This window comes from Pholcus phalangioides, unplaced genomic scaffold (genome assembly GCF_987345545.1).
Source record: "Pholcus phalangioides strain wild (caught in Gottingen) unplaced genomic scaffold, Ppha-v1.0 ptg000015l_1, whole genome shotgun sequence".
NCBI lineage: Eukaryota > Metazoa > Arthropoda > Arachnida > Araneae > Pholcidae > Pholcus > Pholcus phalangioides.
This window is the reverse complement of record NW_028301608.1, coordinates 78,204,405-78,226,157: the sequence shown is the minus strand read 5'-3', so window position 1 is coordinate 78,226,157 and position 21,753 is coordinate 78,204,405. Positions and strand designations below refer to the sequence as shown.

General features: G+C 33.2%; 1 protein-coding gene across 1 annotated transcript; it reads right to left on the bottom strand.

The window, feature by feature from the left end:
* Positions 1 to 5,133: 5,133 nt before the first annotated feature.
* LOC149076740 (bifunctional 3'-phosphoadenosine 5'-phosphosulfate synthase 1-like) lies at positions 5,134 to 21,673 on the bottom strand. The gene is made up of 12 exons (XM_089244378.1): positions 21,557 to 21,673; positions 19,132 to 19,246; positions 18,531 to 18,766; positions 17,017 to 17,155; positions 14,957 to 15,075; positions 12,831 to 13,056; positions 10,258 to 10,463; positions 10,017 to 10,148; positions 9,648 to 9,777; positions 9,130 to 9,272; positions 8,334 to 8,459; positions 5,134 to 7,498 (listed from the first exon to the last, which is right to left on the bottom strand). Exons 1-12 carry the CDS (start codon positions 21,557 to 21,559, stop codon positions 7,256 to 7,258), a joined length of 1,818 nt encoding a protein of 605 aa, XP_089100504.1. The 5' UTR covers positions 21,560 to 21,673; the 3' UTR covers positions 5,134 to 7,255.
* Between the last annotated feature and the right edge of the window lie 80 nt (positions 21,674 to 21,753).

Here is a 21,753-nt window from a genome sequence, read left to right as displayed (position 1 = left end):
CTTTATGGGCATTGTATAATATTTTATCATGTGTATATATTGTTTGTAATTTGTGTTAATTGCATTTTTAATTGGGTTGCTGTATTTTTGAAACATGACAACCATATTTTTATGGGCATCTTTTTATCAGCCGCCTCGTTGGGCATTTTGCCTGTTGTGGCGTTGTATTTGTATTTGTATTTAAACTGTGTTGGTGTGAACACGGCCGTTAAACTTATTTCCAGCACAACTTTCTTGAAATACGTGAAGGGTTAAGGATGTGTGTGTGTGGGGAGTGTGCACCCGAAGGTAGTCTTGGTTATACACATAATGTGCTTGTTAAATGGAAGCTCAAATCTTTTGGTGTATTCAACAAATATATTTTATTCGCACTTCATAAAAATGTTCAAATATAACAAATGCATTTGATTACATGCGCATCATACAAACTTCTTGAATTGCGTGTGCTAGACTAGTTGGTACACTGGAGGTCTCAAAGCACTTTTTTAACGCCGTGAAAATATAATCTCCGACTGCATACACTAAATATATATATATAAATGCACAGTAAAAAATCACAATTAAGCGCGATAAACTGGGAGATTCGTTTATCATAAAAGAACATTGGTACATCCACAAAAACATCTGTGAAAAAATAATTGGAGATTATTATTACTCTTTTAGACAAAAAAAATTTAAAAACATTTAAAATTATGGGCTGATAAAAGTGTTATTAAAGTTCAAACCAGTATTCATGATGTTTTGTGACTGCCTATATCAACATAAAAACATGAGGTTTAAGAAAAAAAACCTGGGAAAAGAAATACTTTAAACCTCAAACAAGCTGCATTTTTAGCTTTACTGGTGAATCTCTTTGAAATATTGGTTAAATTTGGAAATAGAATTGGACAAAAAGTCAGGTCGGTTTTGAATCAGACATAGCAGAACCCCGATTAACTGAGCTACTTGGACAGATTAACAGGTCATGTATAACTTTTACTGGCTCGGCACAGTGCATGATGGGTAAGATAATCCTTTTCAAATCGTTGATTTGAAAATATTTTTGCATAACTTATTTTTACCATTACATATCAAGGCTCAATTGTTTAGTTTGTAAATAAAATTGCCTGTGATCAGCAAATGAAGATCTTGTTATCCAAGGTGACTGCAGACACATTACTCTTGATTGAGATTCTACCGTACATATAAGATTGGTTTTGTTTTTGTGGGAACTCCCAGGTGCTGATAATTTTTCTATTGCAATAAAAATAGAATGTACAATAGATAGATACAATTAATTTATTATTGGGTGCCCTTAAAAGTTCAAATCATTTCTCATGCCTTATTTAACAAAAAGGATAATTATTCTACTTTTTAATTGAAATTATAGAAAGTATTCATTGGTTAATAAAAGGAACAGAAGACACATGAAATATTGAGTTAATTTCTCATTATAAATGCTATATGCACTCCATTTTTCCAGAATGAAAATTTAATGACAGCAAAGGTCTTAAACCTTGCTTAGGTCACGAGCACTGATTATGTCCAGCATTAACACAGCACCTATATGGCAGCTCTGACACATACTTGAATCCTTGAATGGGATGTTTTTATTGCGGCGTCAATCAAGATCTCCCGAATATGAAATCTAACCTCCGTCCAGCATGAAGCACTTTAGGGTGCTTTCAAATGCAGGATTAGTTACTTGGTCAACTGTGGGACAAGCATTCAATTTAGCATCCCGCTCGTAGAAGCAGTTAAACGAAGAATTCAGCACCAGGTGTACCAAACATGTCTGCCTCTTCAATAAGCAAGCACCATGCTTGCTAGCAGCAGGCCAGAGATACTTGTAATGCACACAATACATGTTTTCTTTTATTCCTCAAACAAATATGCATTACATAACACTTGATAAATGCATAGGGTAAGGAAATCACATCTAAGCAATTATGCATAGAATTACATCTCTACAGACTAAAATGTTTTCTGGAATGAGAAGGGGCCTGAAACGATTTTCAAGAGTGCAAATAGATTAACCTTAGCCTCCAGTTCCAAATAGTTAAAGCGACATTTAAATAAGTGATATCTGAGAGCAATATGATGACATTTACATTTCTAGGATTTTTCCTTTGCAGCCTACTGCAATACAGTAAACAATCGCAAAAGAATGAAGTATAAAGAAACGGGGGGAAAAATGCATACAACAAATAATTAAGACATGATCGACAATTAACTAGTTTTCTTAAAACAGTGAGAAATAATTTAGTGGAACATACATTTCTAAGACTAGCCATTCATAGAAACATTCATATTTCACAATCTGAAAAATAAAGCACCCCCAAAGTAAAAACGCAAATTATACGAAATAATACTAACAATCACAAGTGTGTATAAAATGTTCAAAATCAGTGCAATCTACACCAATTTCAACGTTTCAAATTTGAAGTGATTCATAATTTTTCCTATAAGTATTGCATCAAAAGCGAAAGAAAGTTTGAATCATTTGAATGAACACACAAGCACATGGAATCAATCATCAAATAAGCTTAATAGTGTCCTAAACCAAGCACATGCTTTGGCTAAAGTTATTTGAGTGATTCACATGTGAACTAATTTTCAATTATCTATTTCATTTTATTTAAAAAAAGGGCCACAAAACTATAGGTAACCTTTAAAAATCCTTTTCGGAAATATGGGGTCAACTTCATATGGGAATACGAGGTAAAGATATACATTTTTTTTATTTTTGAAAAAGTTTAGAGTAAAATGCTCATGAGTTATGGTGGTAATGTTACATTCATATGAACAATATATTTGTTTTTCTGATACTTTACACATATAAGCACATTAATTTTTGGGAGAAAAAAACTTATCTACACTTATTGAAACAAAAACTCAATTTAAAGAAGTTTGAGCAAGAATAAAAACCTGCTTAATTTAAAAATAATTTAATATGAATCAAGATAAAAGCCAGTGAATTTTTTGGATAGAAAAACTAATAACAAACATAAAACATTACAATTCAAAGATTTATAAAAGCAAAAAGTACAGAGAAAGGTTCCTGCCTTCAAAATCCTTTCCTCCAACTAAAGCATATTGCACCAAAAAAAAAAACTGTACACAAATAATTGCAAGAAAATAAATAACTAGATACACATATATTCAGAGCATTGTTTCAATATAGTAGGAAATGTTAAAAAAAATGACTGATTTTTAAAGAAAAATATTCTCAGACGTATTCAAACACATCAAGATTTCGACGACTCTCCCAAGACCAACAACTACACACAATTTTAATGCTAAAAATGATTTTGCTGATTTCAGATAATTATATTTTACCAAATTCTTTTGTTTGTGATAAGGATCACTGCTCTGAAATAAAAGATCTTTTGAGAGGGTTATTTAACACTAGAACGAACTAAAGGAGCGCTCAAAAAGACAGCTATTACAAAAATTCACAATACTGCTGTAAATGTTGATATATTTTTAGATTAGAGTGCCATAGGAACTAGGGTCGCCTGTTTTGAAATATTGTGCTACGAGGGTTTTTAGAGAAATGGACCCTGGGAGCCCCAATCCTGTGAAAAAATATGCTCATATTTTTCCAAATTTACATTGTGTATTGTTCATTGATTTCAAATACAAATACAACGCCACAACAGGCAAAATGCCCAACGAGGTGGCTGATAAGAAGTCAAAAATTTCAGAAGTCAAGTAACACCCCTACAACTCAAGGGTTACAATAAGGCAAAAAAATAAAGGATTACTAAGGATGCCACAGTTTTCATATATAAGGAATTCGATAAAGCACCCAGGTTGGGGGCTAGGGTATGTGAACATTACTTTGTATGTTCATGAATCATTCAGGGAATTCAAAAAATTCTTGGGGAATAGCGACCCAAATCCTTAGGGTTTTACCACCTTCACCCCATCCCACCTGGAGCAGTCAAGATATTTTATGTTTGAAGCTAAAATTCAATTTACTAGCAGAAAGAATGTGAGGTGTTGTCGTTGAAATTCTGTTGCTTTAGTTTTAAAGTTGTTGCAACAGGTAAAGAAAGTTTTATTTCTCATATAATTGTATAATGCCAATATAGCTGTGTTATAAACATGTGAAGACACAGATTATTTGACTACATTCTACCGCCGTTTAGAAATTAGCCCATCTTTTTTTAAACAACCTGTATGCTTGCTTATGCTTGAAATGCAACAAAGCATGGGAGATTCTATACTCCATTTTTAGAAGAGAAAAATAATTTTATTCCATAAAAAATACATTCATAGTGTATTTAAAATCTGAATCGAAAACAAAATTTCTAAGTGTGGTCAAAATGACTGATCATTAGTTCTATGTTCTACTGTTAAGTGGCCATTTATATGAATGTTGAAGTATCAGCTGCAATATTAAAAATTGAAGATTTCAAATGAACAAAAATAAAAATAGCTTGTGGACTCTGATATAGGTAAACAACTGCCCAATATACCAAAAAAAGTCTCAAATTCATAAAATATTGAAACAGACTCAGAATTTTTTTATAACACAGAAGTATGACTTCCACTTGTGGAAGAGGTAACACCAAGATGAACAAAAGGGCAGCTACAACACGAAATTTTCACACAGAGCAGTTGGTGCAATTTTCCTGCGACACTGAAAGAAAAGCTTTTCAGAATTAGTTATAAATCATAGGTCTATTCAGCCTTTATTTGGTGTGACAAAAATAATCAGAACAGCCTCCATGAGTTTATTGTATAAAACTGAAATTAAAAAAAAATATATATTCTGCAATCAATTGCCAATGGCTTAGCTGTTGACAATACAAAAACTAAGTCTTGTAGACACACAACTTTTGGAAGGGAAACATGAGCAAAAAATACTGGAAATCTTGATAGCTATCGGAATGCAATAAACTCGGGGTGAAAAGACATGAGCCTTTGTGATAAACTGCAAAACATTAGGTGAGACTGATCTAGGTAAATAACTGCCCAATATACCAAAAGAGTCTCAAATTCATAAAATATTGAAACAGACTGTCAGAATTTTTTTATAATACAGAAGTATGACTTCCACTTGTGGAAGAGGTAACACCAAGATGAACAAAAGCGCAGCTACAACACGAAATTTTGACACAGCAGTTGGTGCAATTTTCCTGTGACACTGAAAGAAAAGCTTTTCAGAATTAGTTATAAATCATAGGTCTATTCAGCCTTTATTTGGTGTTTTTACCGCCCGTGCTTTGAATACTGTCTAGGAATCAAAGTTCTAGTGAATAGACATTGATTTACGCTCCATAATTCTGAAATTGATATGATTTCCCCCTTCTAATTAAAATTTGTCAAGTGATAAATAGAAAAACCACATAGAAAAAAAGACAAAGTACTGTATCTTGTGCACAATTGCTACAGATATATATGAATACATTAAAAATAAATATCAATTGATACCCCTTAATTCTACATTGCACTTCACTTAAAATATCAACTAAATTGAAAATAAAGCTAAAATAACTAAATAAAAAAGCATTGCACCTTGAAAAATCAGCTGCTTATAAGGTTTTTAGAATCTTGTTCCTTCATCTTGATGGAACATTACAAACACCATACACATCAGTAGTAAATACAGCTCAGTATGTAAAATGACAAAGTTGTTTAGACAACAAAATTGACTTTCTTTTGTGAAGTTTGGAAGTGATAGAGGGTACTGAGTATACAAACTTTTCATGTGACTGTAGGAAATTTAAATTATGCTATTAAAACATAGCATAGCAAAAATAGAAATACGAATGATTTAGGCACATGTTTAAATACAAAGAATTATAGAACACATGAAGGATATACAGGAATGAATGGAATATAATAATCAGAAGAATTTTATTCCTCTGAATAAAAATGATCCTAATTTACACCCGTAAGTCAATTTAAAGAAAAACTGCGGAATCTGAAACCACAGGGAAAAAGCTGTAGAAAGTACTAGAGAAAAACATACAGTAGAATCTTTTTATAATCCAGTGCAACAATTAGACTTTTTCCCTAATACAGACTGGAAAAAAAATGTTGCTTCATTATTATGACTTGATACTTTATTTGAATATATTTTTATTTAACAGGTTGAGGTGGATCCCAATCTTAAATTCAAGGCAATATTCTCTGAAGTACCAAATGATTTGATGTATTAACGAAGCAATCAATTCCACGCTAGATTCGACCTTTGTTAATCAGGTTAACTCTAGATCCCAATTGGGCCAGATAAGAGGTTCTACTGTATATTAGAAACATGAATATTTTATTCCAATTAATTTGATTTTAACTTAAGAAAAAAAACTTGTATTTAATTATTAAAACTTAAATTGGGATAGAGAAAATTTTTTTAGCTCTGTAGCAGCAAAATTAATAAGATAGAAAAATAATTCAAATTAAAATGCAATTGAAATTACTGCATCAACATGATTTGAAGATTTTTAGTAAATGCAAAATATGGTTTTTACGGAAAAAGATTCTGTATTTGAGATTTCAGCAAGACAAAAATATTAAATTATCTGATAACTAAAACATTGTTTAAATAATTTATGTTTTTAGATAAATCACTTGTCTTATGTAGTATATATGATTAAAATTTTTCATGTAATACTATACTTATACACACACTTAAATAATTTTATAAGCAGCAAAAAAATATTGCAAAAGCAACTTGTATAATGTAAAAAGGAAAAAAAAAAATAATAAAAAGGAATGAACTTTCCAACACTAAACAAAAATATAAACAAAGTGGAATACCTTATCTTTTGACAAAACAAACATCTAATTTGATTTAAGGGATTTTTTTAAATGAAACTCATTAACAAGATATCTTTCTCCCTCACATAGATAGAAGACAATATGTACTCAATACAAACATCCTTTCTACATCACAAAAAAACTTGTGTATGAATAAAACTTTTTTTCATAGAAATTTAAAAAAGGGCATACACCAATTGAGTGTAGCTCACATCACTTTCAAGAAATATCACACTTTTTCTTAAAAAATATACTTTCAAAATCACAAATTTGTCCCATTATGATATGAGTTTTTATAGACTGTATTTAAAATTAATTTAGACTATGGGAATTAGTCATTAATGTGTCAGAATGAGATAACTACTTCCATTTTCTTTTCTTCTGATAGAAATTTATAAATTATGGTGAATGTAATTTTATGCCCTGGCATCATTTCCAAGAAAGTTATTAAAAATTAAACTCTTAAGAATATCTTATACATATTATTGCTACATTATACAGCCGTTCATATTTCATTGCTGCGTTGATAAAAATCTTTCAGAACATTCCAGGCCGAGGGTGCCATGAAACCATCAGGAGGCTCTTGATTATTTTTAGCAAGCTGACGCATCTTGGTCCCAGAAATGAATTCAAAATCCTCTTTTCTACTCTCATCATAGAAGGCCATGCAACTTTTTTTCCTATCATAAGCTGCAACTTTGAATGGCATTATCTCCAGTCGATCCAAACCAAGAGCCATTGTAAGTAACTAGACATGAAAAATATTATCGACACAATAAGAAAATGTTGTAAATAATTGTTACAGGTTGTTGAGGGATTTCATGTTTCTTACACTAGTCAGTAAGGTGAAATTGATCACAAGCTTACTTACACCAAAAAAATCTGGTCGGTCCCTAATTGAATACTTTAAATTTTTGTAACCACTTGTGCACAAAAAAATAAAAAGTTGAATGCACAATCAAAAAGATTTCCACTCACATTTCAGGATAAAAATATTATAGCCACTAACAAAATGTGCATGTATGATACTCAAATGTGTTATGTAAACATTTGCAGCATTCTTAAAAACTACTGCATGGTTTAACCTTCACTTTTTAAGGTTTTGCTTCACACACAAAAATAGAAATGGGATGTGTTCTCTGCAACTAATGACTACTACTACTGAACCACACATGCACCTTGTCCATATTTCTCTGTGGAACTTCTAACAAATTGGTACATATTGGAATGTGTGTGTATGTATACTGAACCTGACACGGTTTGTTTCTGTGTAATGCTTGATGTGTGTAGTGCTTCTATCTGCCTTCAATTTTTCTAACTATGAGTGAAGTTTAATGATTGAATAAACTGCTTATGATTGAAAAAAATAGCGACACTTTTAATAAGAAAGTTAAATAAGAAATACATGACATCATGTCACTCTCCGCATGTTAATACAAGATACACAGAAAAGTGGATGTTGTGTGAAGATGCTGATATTTTAGAGGTCAGATATGAATTTCTTTTAAAAAACATCTTTCCAGAAATTAGTAATTTTAGAACATTATTTTCTGAATATCTTGAATAAAAGATAAACTACAAACCTTGGCTCCATGAGTGGGATCATATAGATCTTTACCAGTATCTGGATGAGGTATCCCAGCAGGATCGCGTCCAACAATATAGATGTTAGCGCCGGCAACCATCCTAGCTTTAGCATGCCACTGGACCTACAGAAGGGTTCAAAAAAAGTATTAACACATATGCTTAATTTTTGAATATTTCTTGTGTTTACCATATTAGCATTTTTGTTTTCTATATTTTTTTGCATTTGTTTTTCCCATTTTTTTCTCGGACTGACCTGCATTTTACTTGCCATAGATGTTTATTTATGCATTGTTCTCTTTGTTTTCCATAGTGTTATATAACTGATGTCTCCTCCCCCCCCCCCCCACACTTTTTCATACATATGTACTTGGACTGTTACGCACATTATACTTACCACAGATGCCTAATCTTCGCATTTCTTTTGTTTATAATATTTGAATTTCTGTTGTTTCCTCCCTTTTTCTTTTCTTTTTCCTTGGACTGATGTGCATTGCCACAGATGTTTAATTTTTACATTATTTTGTACTTACTATATATTTTCATTTTTTTTACCCCTATATACTTTGAAAAGTATTCTCTTGTTTGATCAGGTAGGGTGGTGGATAGATTTGTTGGGCTGGGGAGGGTGTCGCTACTTTTCCAACAGATACCCTTTACATTAAAGATCCCGCAAGGAATATTAATATGGGTATCTGTCTGATAGTTCAAGTACAAGTCAAATGACTACTACATGACAAACAATATTAACATGCAGGAAAGACGAAAAGAGCTTTGACTATAATTTGTTGTTACCTCTGTGGGTCCAGCATACATCATCGGTGAAGGAAATATTGCCAGAACTGTAGATGTTGGGTCCAGCACATTCTCATCAAGAACAGCTTTGTGTTGTGCTATACGCACTGGAAGAGGAACATCATCATCTTTGGTCCAGCCACCTAATATGTATAAATATATAATATGAATTCCAAAAAAAAAAAAAAAAAGATTTTCAAAAAAAATTAAAATGCAAGAGAAAAAGCTTATTTGATAAATTCATTTTCTACAAAATTTACACTAACAATGGGAAATTCATAAAAGTTGCAAAGCACCTTTCACTGTGATGCAGAGCACATGCACACAGATTAGAAGGAACATCTTTTTGCAGACATTCAGGTACAAGCTCATGTACAAGTGTTAAGAAACATCAGTAGTTGAACAGAATGTTATATTGCAATTAAATGGGTGAAACACATTAAGAGAAAAGGATAATAAAAGGAAGCTTTTTTTAACCACAATAAAGATAGATATGTATGCTTATCAAGTCTACCAACCTAAAGGATGTAGCAGCAAAACAGGTTTCTTGTATCCTCTTTCTAACAACTGCCTTTTTGTTTCTCTCATCAATAAAGCATGACCATTATGAACTGGGTTTCGAAGTTGGAATGCAAATATAACATCAGCCTGAATCAATGAATGTACAAGCAATGAACACAATATCAACCCCTGTATTTTTTTTCATAATTCAACAGTCTTTTCAGAAAATTTTCAAAACCGTCTCCAATATATTTTCACAACGTATCTTTTCAATTAAAAGTAATTGCAAATTTTAAGAAAAATAACACCCAAAACATTGTCAAGAACATATAGCACGAGCGTAAAATAGGGATCACAATTTTAATTATACAATCACACACACTTACACCCATTTCTTTAAATTTCATGCGCAGTTCATTTGGAGTAAGCCTATACTGGTCTAAACCATCGTGCCACTGAATTCTCTCTAAAACTTCCAGGTGCCCACCAATGAGCCAGTCTCCCATCTCAGTAATCATCTGCAGAATGATAATGACAAACTCATAATGGTATACATGCATATGTACAGTTTAAATAAAGTGAAAAACTATCACTGATAAATATGTATTACAGAATTTGAAACCTTACCTTGACATAAGGATGCCCTTTATTATATATTCTGAACTGTCTGCAGCATCTTTCTTCTTTACGATGCTCAAAGAATTCAGGTTTTCGAAGCACAGCAACACATTTGGAATTATAATACAAGGCTATTGATGAACAATTTGAGATCCTTTCTTTGTCAGAAGTAGACACAGGTAGAACAATAGGCACTGACTGGCTGACTATTCCTTCTGTATAAAGGAACGTGAATATTATGAACATGCTACAAACTATATATAATAACTACATAAATGCTACAATTGCCAGATAAGAAATGTGAATGTACAATTCATGATGGTTCAATTATTATGGAAATAAATTTCATAAAAATATGAAATGAAAACAAATTTCCATTTATGTTTCAGAACGATTACGGGTGCAGACGTTCAGTTGTAACATGATTTTGCTGTGGCTACCTTCCTACCAACATTTGGTGATGTAGTTTGTCTTTGGATTCCACTGACTGGCAAAGTTGAGAATGCAAGCCAATCTCCCCGTTAAAAAGTCTTGCTGCAGAGAGCAACAGGCCTACAATGTTACAATTATTCATTCATTACACTTATCACTACAAGTTGAGGAAAAACTTCGTTTAAAAAATTGATTGCAGATGGCAGCACTACACAGAAACTTCATGGAAGGTTCACTATACATACACATTCCAACACATCCAAGAGGAATATGGACGAGGTGCATGTCTGGTTTAGTAATAGTAGTCATGAAACATTGCTTTTCTTCCAGTGACAAAAATATATAATGTAGGCATGAATCCAAACAAAATGTTTTTGCAACAGAACGGAGCTCTGTCTCCTGCATTAGTTTGACAAACACTGAGGATCTTCCAATCGAAAAAATTCTGTGTGTGATACCTCAGCTGATGAAAGCATGCAGAAACATCATGCACATCGTTGGAAGTTTTTGGAATTTTTCTTTCATATTTTCCAAAAAGAGACAAATTTTTAGATTTTTTTCAAAATCTTCTGAAAACATTTGAAGATATTTACTCTTGCTTGTTAGGATTTCATAAACGAGCTTCAAAAACAACCACTGAATCTTAGTATGGTTGATATTACAGTACTCACAGGTTCCTTTTTTTTAGTGAATCACAGTCATTTTGGGCACCTTTTTCTTCTATACATTTTTGAGTTGTAATTACATCTGTTACATCTTTTACTTCCATGCTTGATCAAACAAAGGTGTCGTTATACCCATATTCTAGGGGCTCTAGATCAAACTACAAAAGTGTAGCTGTAGGCTGTGCAACCTATGCAGACATAAGAGTGTAGAATCAGGGATGCAAGAGAAAAATTTAAAAAATTCCAAAAAATCCCCGTAAAATTTCAAACTATAAGCATACTGGACTGAATAATTTGCACAGAAAACAGTGATTTTTAACACATTTCATCACGCTGGGAACAAAACAGTGAGTTTTCGGGGCTATTTTACTGGTGAGGCTTATACGTCAGAGAAAAGAAACTTTCAAGAAACCTTGAAAATTCACCCGATAGGGTGTGCAAGTCTTCCTCTTTTTTCCCCCTCCGAAGGGAAAAAAGTTGTCTGTATCCCCAATCTTCCACATGTAAACAGGATTTTGAAATTCGTTTTTAAGAATGTTCCCGTTGTCCAATTTTGGATATGTTATTCAGTAATGGAAACTGATTAAAGACAATTTACAAAGCTTCTGTTTCAAATTTGCCGGAGTTAAGGCTATTTTTATTTTAGTTTGCCTGAACTATTTCACAGACAGGAACTAGTCATTTATTTAGGGCTGGACAAATTGTGTTAAAAATCTTCAGATAAACAGAAAGATGTTAATGAGTGCATAAAGTCATGGAATTGAACAAATGAGATAACTGAGAAGAGTTGTTTGATCAGTTGGCTATATAGTTCTGAGAATACAAAAAGACAAGCTTCAAAGTCGGTGGACCCATGTGAAAATTGACAGGATTAATTTTGGAGGGCCTGGATGAATCTCATTGTTTACTGTTGTTTAACATTGTGGAATTTGCAACAGCTGAGGCCCGAGATAAATCCAGTCTGGATCCCCCCCCCCCCATTAAAAATCTGCGTATTGGGACCCTGGATTTTATTTGTGAAATTAATAAAAATGAAAAATTTTCATGGCCCTTACAGGGAGAATGTCCATCAAGCCTCGTTTTGGGTTCCCCTGGTTGAATCCCATTGATTTTTGTTTAACATTGTAAAATTTACAACATTGGTAGCCCGAGATTAATCCAGTCTATGGTCCCACTAAAATTCAGTGAATTGGAGTCTGGGAACCCTCATGGAAAAGTTTTCTGGGCTTACTTGATGAATCACATTCGTTTTTAGTTGCTTTATTATTGTAAAATTCACTTCAGTAAGCTGGTGTTTTCACATGTCCCTTTCCGTAACACTCTGATGAAGTGGGACGAAATAAACAAGATGTCGTGGGGAGGGTGTTAGCCGCCAAAGCGGCAGGGGGGGACAGAACTCCAGTTATACATAATTATCAAATGCACAATAGAATTTGGATAAGAAATTATTGCAGATTGCATTATAGAAATCGATTTTCATTTTACCATCTAATAGGCAACGGTGTTCCATGCACTGAAGATATTCTCTCTCATTCATAAAACCTTTCAATGGTGTAGCCCAACCTTCTGACAAGACTTGAATCCACTGAAGGTCCAGTTCATTTATATCAATATGAGCGAGAGATTCTGCTTCTTTCACGATTTCTGCCAGCTTTGAAGGAGGAACAAACAACTCTCTCACAATATCTAAAACTGATTCTGGAATAACTCCCTAGAATAAATTGATGAGTAACAAGTTTTACTTTTAATCAGTGAATTTATAGAATAAACTAAAACCTAATACATCAAGTTTTACATATTCTTGAAATTTCTTGTTTTACTTGCACATAAAATTCAACTGGGGGTAGTTTGTTTAGAAATAAATATGGATCTTCAAAACTCTAGGTTCTGATATCCACTGAAAAAAAAACTGAATGAATACTTAGATCTGTTCTGATATCACGGGTACCTCTAACAGAGGGCAAAGAAAAGTCACACTTTTCACCTCTTTTTTCCTATTTTCAGGCATTACCAATATACACATGGGACATCTGACTTCAACTTGTGTCTTTCAGGTACTGACAGATTATGACCATCTTTCTCTATCAGGGTTTATTTAAAAGAATGCTTATATCCTTTACTAAGGATCAGGAAAATCATCCAAATATCAGATATTCTCAAAAAATAGAAGACTATCTGATCTGTAGGGTAGTCAAGATTATCTTCCAATGTTTAATTTAATACTAAATTTTTTTATAATTAAATACATGGTTAATATGGGTAAGATAATTTTAAACATATTTCACTTGATCTTGTTTAATAGCTTCAATTTATATCAGTTGGTAGTACCCAAATAGTGTGATATGTTTCCCAGAAGGGAATTGCGAGATGCAAGGATGTTTTTTTATTTGTCTACTTTTATTTTGTCTGTTTGCCCTGATGTCATTTTCAAGCCATTAGCAGAATTTTGCTGCCGGCCATTGCACAGAGCCATTCAGCATATACATATGCTCCAGGGATGGGAATAAATGTCTTCATAGCTTAGTTGGTAGAGTACTCATTTGGCAAATGGGAGAGCTATCAGCACTAGTTATATCTGAAATATTTACTGGTAGATAAGGAAGAAAACTCAATTATGGGTCTTAGCTTTTTAAATCTAATTTTAATGAGAAAATATTCAGCAAAGAAGCATTTCTTAATATTCTGCCAAAATATTAGACACCCTAATGCGGGCAGCAAAACTTATGTTATGGAGTTTACGTTGTTTTTTAAAAATAAGCAATGAGCTGCTGTTATGGATGCGATACAAGCATTTTCATCTTGGTATTTGAATAGGAAATCTGTATTTCCATGTGCTATTTGAATACGTAACTTCAGAAACATATTTACAGGGGAGCTTAGCAGGCTATAGGGAAGGGAATTTGAGGAAATAAGCGGTCACAAAAATTCATAGAATAAGAGAAAGGGGGAAAGTTTGTGTAGCCCAAGTGAGGCATAAATCCATCTCTGCCAAGAGAGCAAGAGACTAGGTCAGTGAGAGATTAAACGAGTGGCCTAGAGAGTTTGCAAGCATGTGAGTGATCTAGAGAGCAAAGGACCAGGTCCATAGAAAGGCCAAAATCAGGACCTGGAGAGCAAGAGGCCGGGTCATTGGGCAACCAAAAGAATGATATACAGAGCCAGATCAGAAGGGAATATATTTTTTAATGGTAGAAAAATAGGACTGTCAATATTTTGCTTTGATAATCATATTTCACAGCACAGCAATACTATCACTCTTTTATTATCAAAATTCCCATAACAAGCAAAATTTTTAGAAAAGAGTTTCTTTATATTTAAGCGAGGTTAAAATAAAGTGTGATGTCGTTAGATTGAAAAATATTTGAAATAAAAAAGGACCTCAAAGATTATGCTAATGAATTCATCAAAAATAAAAGTATTGTTTCATAAAGTAAATAGGGATCTATCCACCGTAAAAATAAATAACATGCATACAATTAATAATAATATCAAATAAGAAATCGCCTTTTTAAAGCCAGTTTAGGTAAAGATCTTGATTAAGGATGAATGAATGAAAGGTTTAACTCTATATCTCAATACATCTTAAAAATGTTAACTTGGTCAAGGCTTACTTTGTCGAACAACAGCTTAAGAACTTGCTGAACACTTTCATGAACTGTAATTTCTCCAGCTTTTATATGCAAGTCTGGACTCTCGGGTGGTTCATAAACAGAATCAATGCCAGTGAAACCTAGCAAATAGAAAATTATGTATTTATCTTTTTCTTTTTCAATTAGAAATGTCTCAAAAATATTTTCCTTAAAAATGAAACCTGTACCATAATGACAAAACTGGAAACATTTCTGAAAAGTGTACGAGGATATCCACTTATTTATTACTCAATCCTCAGTCAAGTTCTTTTATTGTAACTTTCTCTTTATATATATCAAGTGCACAAACAAGTTTCAAAGTGTTTCTTGTGAGGTCCTTTCACTGTCAATTCCCATATAGTAATCTGTTTTTATCAAAAAAACTGACAAGCTACAGGGTAATAAAAATGAGGCAAAAGTGATGAAAGCAACTAATTTAAGTAGGTGAAAACTCAAGGTTTCAAACTTATAAAGGTTAATGGGAGCTTTATATTTAAGATTTTCACCCCGTGTATTCTTATGCCTCAGAAAGTCTGTTCCAATGATACGTCCCTGCATAATTTCAATAAGCTCTGCAACTAGAGTTGGCAGATTTGACACATGGCAGTTTGATGGTTTAAACCATGCCATGGTAAAAAAAACTGCCATGTCAAAAACCTCAAATATTGCTTTAATATAAAAAATTCCCATTGGAAATACACATGTTAATTACATGTAATGTTCAAAATGATTGTTATACAAAGAATAAATACTTAATATGATTGTGAAATAATTTTCTTTAGAAAACAGAACAAAAATAATCACTAGAACCTCAAGATAAACTTTCAAAACACAGAACAATCTGAAACGACCTGTTTAACCCCATTAGACCTCATAAAACCAGCCAAATGACATCAGTGCTGCTAACTGTTATAAGTTTTTAATGCAGAAATCCCATAAGTGATGTCGCTTATGGGGTTTCTGCACTAAATTATTTCAAGGAAGCAAAATGGGGGTATAAAAAATGTTTTTTCAGTGGGTTTCTGCACCAAACAAAGCGTCTGTCAATCAACTAGAAGAAACAGTATTAACTTAAGGAAACTGTAATTTTCCGGATATTATGCTGAGGTGAGCTCGGAAAGAAAAGTCATCACGTCTCCGCCGGGACTCGAACCCAGGCCCTCTTGCATACCGGGCAAGCATGCTACTATCTACACCACTGGAGACACATGAATCTGCCTTCCTAATTTCACGCACTGTGTCGTGAGGCGCTGAAGTAGAGGCATTAGTAGCCTCTCTTAACTTCAGGAAATGGCCCCCGGGTGGGACGGTTTAGAGATATAGATGGCCTTTATGGAGTTTCTGAAATAAGCGCTTCAATTGATATTTTGTTTTAATTATTGCAATAAACTAATGTTTAAAAATAAAACTTAATATGCAAAAAGGTAAGTTCATTATGTTACATACCTATTGTGTTTAAAACAATCCAAAAGCATTCATTCAGGTTTTTGACAGTTTTCAATGGTTTAAACCAGTTTATATTTAAATTTGTCATTTTCTATTCTAAGGGAAGAGTATTAATAAAAGTAACTATTTTTAGATTTTTTTTTTCTTTTCAAATTTCAAATTTTTGTTTCCAAAGTTAAATAACACATAAAACAGTCAAATCTCGATGTTTGTCGTCTACAGGCCTAAGCTTGTACAGAACAACTAATTAAAAACTAAAAACGAAAGAAAAAGAAAAAAAAGACAGAAGTTATAATAAAAAATAAAATTAAATACGATTTTGGATAAAATTTTGTAACAATTAATATTGAAAATACTTGTTCACAAAACAGTAGCATTTGATATAATAAAAAATGGTATGATGCAACTACAGGGATATAGATAATATAATTCGCTTCCATAATTGAAAATATACATCAATATCATCCATTGCTAAAAATTTTTACCGCAAGACTTTTTCCCTTAATAACAACAAAATTACTTTAAAAACCATATGAAAATTAATGTAATCCAAATATGACAAAAGTATGGATACTGAAATGATAAAACTAACATACCTCTGATTTCGCCAGCTCTTGCTCTTTTATACAAGCCTTTCACATCCCTTTGCTCACAAACTTCCAAAGGTGTATCTACAAAGCATTCAAGAAATGTGAGACCAAAGTCTTCGTGTATTTTTCTTGCTTTGCTTCTATCCTGAAATGAACACATTTATTAATTAGACCTTATTTAAAAATATGAAAAATTAAATAAAGTAAAACCAGCAAACAAATCTACAAAAAGTCTACATTGGTTTGTATTATATTCAATAATATAACACTTCATACCAAGTGCATTTTCTGGAGGTACTAACAATGGTTATTTGAAATAGATAACAGTTTAAATGCATCCTGATGATGCTGCTCTTGATACGATAATCCCTATACAACACTTCTTTCTACACAGATTATAGGAAGATTGGTTTATCTAGATAGAATATAATGAAATCTCATCACCTAATGCACAATAAAACATTGGTCCACCAATCAGAACATAGCAGTTACAAATAATCAGGGTAAGATGACAATCAAAAACAAGATTTTTCCAGTCTAAACAAGTCTATTGAAAGATATTTCAAGGGCCACCATACATTTTAGTTCTTAAGGTCAACCCAGTCACACTGTTAGGCATGAGAATTAAAGAATTAATCTGTCAGCTTACGGCTGAACATTTTTGGAAGAAAAAAAAATTTAAATTTTATGGTGCTGGTTACTTAAAATTGCTAGTAGAAATTTGGTTATAGTCAAATCATTTTCACATCTTCTACCTCACAAGAACAAAGGTGCTTAAATGTATAATATACAAATAGGTTTAACAATTGGGTTATAAACCAGTGTTCAACACCAGCAGATGCTATCTGCACATCACACTCAAGACTTTTTCCAAATAAGTCACTTTAAATTTGGGAGATTTCCCAAACCAACTTCAAAGGTGGGCACTGTTGGTTATAAGAATGGCTAACCACTGACACGTTTTCAAACCAGCACAATTTATAGCACTTTTGATGATAGCTTGGCTTTCCTGTTGGTGCTTGTGATTTACTAGCAAACTTTTTTAACCGTCAAACATCTTGAAGCTTGGTTGGGTTATTTTCATCACAAAATGCAGTGTCTTTGATAACTGACAAATAATACACAAAGGTGCTCTGCCATAAGCACTGTCAAAAAGAACATAATTTGCTTGATGGGAAATATCAAATAGAATACTAAGCTAAACTAAACTTTTCATTATGCTCAGTTTAAAGTGTGAATGACCAAAGTGTGGTCCATATATTCACACGAGTTTTGGTTTAATGTGAGTGAATTAAAAACAAACCAATTTAAGATTTTTTTTTTTACTTCTTACTTAATCTTACCTTTTTACTAAAATTCTCCACTATAGGACAACCAATCTCACTATTATGAAAAACCACCTCTGAAATTAATAAAAATGTTCATTCCTCCGCCAAAACTATATTGTTATACGAAAACTAGGCCTATATGTGATGTAAGATTTCAACCCATTCTTCATAATTTATGCAAGAGAAACGAACCTTTGCAAAAGGGCTGATGAAACTTGCAAGTGTCACTGTACCACTATCAGCATGGAGTTTAGCACTTTCAGCAGCTCTTCGAATATTTTCTTCTCTATCCCCTGCACTGAAGCCCAGGTCTTTATTTATTCCTTGTCTTAATATATCACCATCAAGAGCATAAGCAGGAATACCATAGGAACACAGATACTCTTCTACAGCAAATGATATTGTGGTTTTTCCAGCTCCTGAAAGACCTATAAATAGTATATAAAAAAAAAAATGCTAACTTCTAATCAGTCTCAATATTGAAAACATCACTTTGATATACATTAAAAAACATGGGCAAAGACATGATCTGCACTAATCTCAGAATGAATGAAAGTTTATACAGGCATATTTTAAACTTCAACTTCGAAAATCAAACCCAACCTTGATATACCACTGAATAGTCATAGTATATTAACTAGGTATAATTATATAATCATATTTTAAACTGGTAAACATGAACTGTACTTTGCTTATCTAACTAAACAACGAATCATATGTATGCTACAGTCAATGTCAGAAAATTTTGTGAACTGGCCATATAACGCATATGCCAATAAGCAAGCTACATTACCAGTAAACCAGATAGTACATCCTCGAAAACCAGCATGCTTGCCAATGATCCTGCCACGCTTTTCTCTTGAAACACAATGAGATTGATAAGAGATATTTGTAGCCTTCTGCTTTCCCTGTTAAAATAAATAAAAAAATTTACATTTTTATAAATAAGATATGGAAAAAAATGAAATTAGATCATTTATCAGATTTTTTCACTTGACACCACAAACTAAAACCACCTCAAACTAAAAAGTATTTTTATGGAATTTTTTGAATGCTTTCTGATAGAGAAATGATCAGTAGCTGGTATTTTCAGTTTATCTGATAAAGAATCAGTTATTTTTTGCAAATAATTATTTGTGCATAAGACAACCATAAGTATTCTTTATGGGCATTGTATAATATTTTATCATGTGTATATATTGTTTATAATTTGTGTTAATTGCATTTTTAATTAAGTTGCTGTTTTGTTTTGTTTTTTTTGAAATATATGACATCCATATTTTTATGGGCATCTTTTTATCAGCCACCTCGTTGGGTATTTTGCCTGTTGTGGCGTTGTACTGGTATTTGTATTTGTACATAGGCTAAGCCCTGCTTACTGGAAAAAGCTGGATCTGGAGAAATCTTGTGCCCCTGACCATAACTCTGCCAGACAGAAAACATGGTAATTCTGTTACATTAAGTAAAAGTCATCACAACATTTAGATAGTACTCATTAAATGTTCTTTAAGGCAGTTAAGTCTTTGGAGAGAAGATAGATGTATAGAAGCACACTCTCCTTAAATGCATTCCCATACCAAAACTTATATAAATAAACAGTTAGGTTTCACAATAATCCTGACTTAGCCACCTCTTTGGAAATAAAATGAAGCAAATTATCCCTATAACAATAGACCAGGGCTATGTATAATTAGTAACATGTAATTTTGTGCTCACTGATATCAAGACAGCTTAAAAGATGTTTTGCAAGAAATATTGGAGCAAAAACCTAAGTTTAATTTTAACAGCGATTTTAAGGCAGCTATTTCGACTACTATTGTGAGATGCAAGGATGTTTTTTATTTGTCTACTTTTATTTTGTCTGTTTGCCCTGATGTCATTTTCAAGCCATTAGCAGAATTTTGCTGCCGGCCATTGCACAGAGCCATTCAGCATATACATATGCTCCAGGGATGGGAATAAATGTCTTCATAGCTTAGTTGGTAGAGCACTCATTTGGCAAATGGGAGAGCTATCAGCACTAGTTATATCTGAAATATTTACTGGTAGATAAGGAAGAAAACTCAATTATGGTCTTAGCTTTTTAAATCTAATTTTAGTGAGAAAATATTCAGCAAAGAAGCATTTCTTAATATTAGACACCCTAGTGTGGGCAGGAAAACTTATGTTACAGGGTTTACGTCGTTTTTTAAAAATAAGCAATAAGCTGCTGTTATGGATGCGCTACAAGCATTTTCACCTTGGGGTATTTGGATAGGAAATCTGTATTTCCATGTGCTATTTGAATACGTAACTTCAGAAACATATTTACAGGGGAGCTTAGCAGGCTATAGGGAAGGGAATTTGAAGAAATAAGTGGTCACAAAAATCCATAGAATAAGAGAAAGGGGGAAAGTTTGTGTAGCCCAAGTGAGGCATAAATCCACCTCTGCCAAGAGAGCAAGAGACTAGGTCAGTGAGAGATTAAACGAGTGACATAGAGAGCAAAGGACCATGTCCATAGAAAGGCCACAATCAGGACCTGGAGTGCAAGAGGCCGGGTCATTGGGCAACCAAAAGAATGATATACAGAGCCAGAGACTAGGTCTGTGGGTGACCAAAAGAATGACCAAAGACCAGGAGTGTCAGAATTGTTTCGAACCAGTGGGTGCTTCTTTTTGGGTTTCATGTAGGAAAGTTTGATTTTTGAATCAATTCTGGGGTGTTCGGACCCGTTCTACAAATTTCCGTGGGTGTTCGAGAACTCACGTCTCGACTGAACTATCAAAAAGGTATGCAAGCATGTGAGGCCAAAAGAGTGACTTGGAAACAAGGGCGGAGGCGAAGTCGGCTATAACCCAGGGCGACAAATTCGAGGAATAATTGGTCTGGAAAATCGGACTGGAATCGGTGAAAGGCGGCAAAACCATAAATCCGCCTCTGCTTGAAGCTCGCACTAATTACTTATCTAGCTTATCGGTCTTTTTAACTATTCGCCCGTTTATCAGTCAAATTCACCAGCAAACTTGAGATATATGAAGCTTTTGTGGAGGTGGTTGAATAAAAAATGTATAATCACTACCGAAGCATGACCAAATGATAATATACCGCTATACTTGCTACATTAAATTAGGAAAAGCGATAATAAAAAAATGAGGCCTTGAACTGGTTTTTAATTAATTTCGAGAATTAATTCTCATAGAAAAGGTCATTCTGTCCGTGTTCTAATTCATACTCACCATTCTCTAATAAGGTTAAGCAAACGTGTTTGGCGATGATGTTAAAGATGACAACACACAAGACCAGGGCGAGCAGAAGATGCGCCTGTGTCAACAGCTGACATCCGGCAGGGCTAGTTCTTTGAACTTCTTTCTTGTGACGGGCCGCCGCCTCTTCCTGGGTGAGACCTCTATCGGTTGGTTGGTCTCTACTCCCC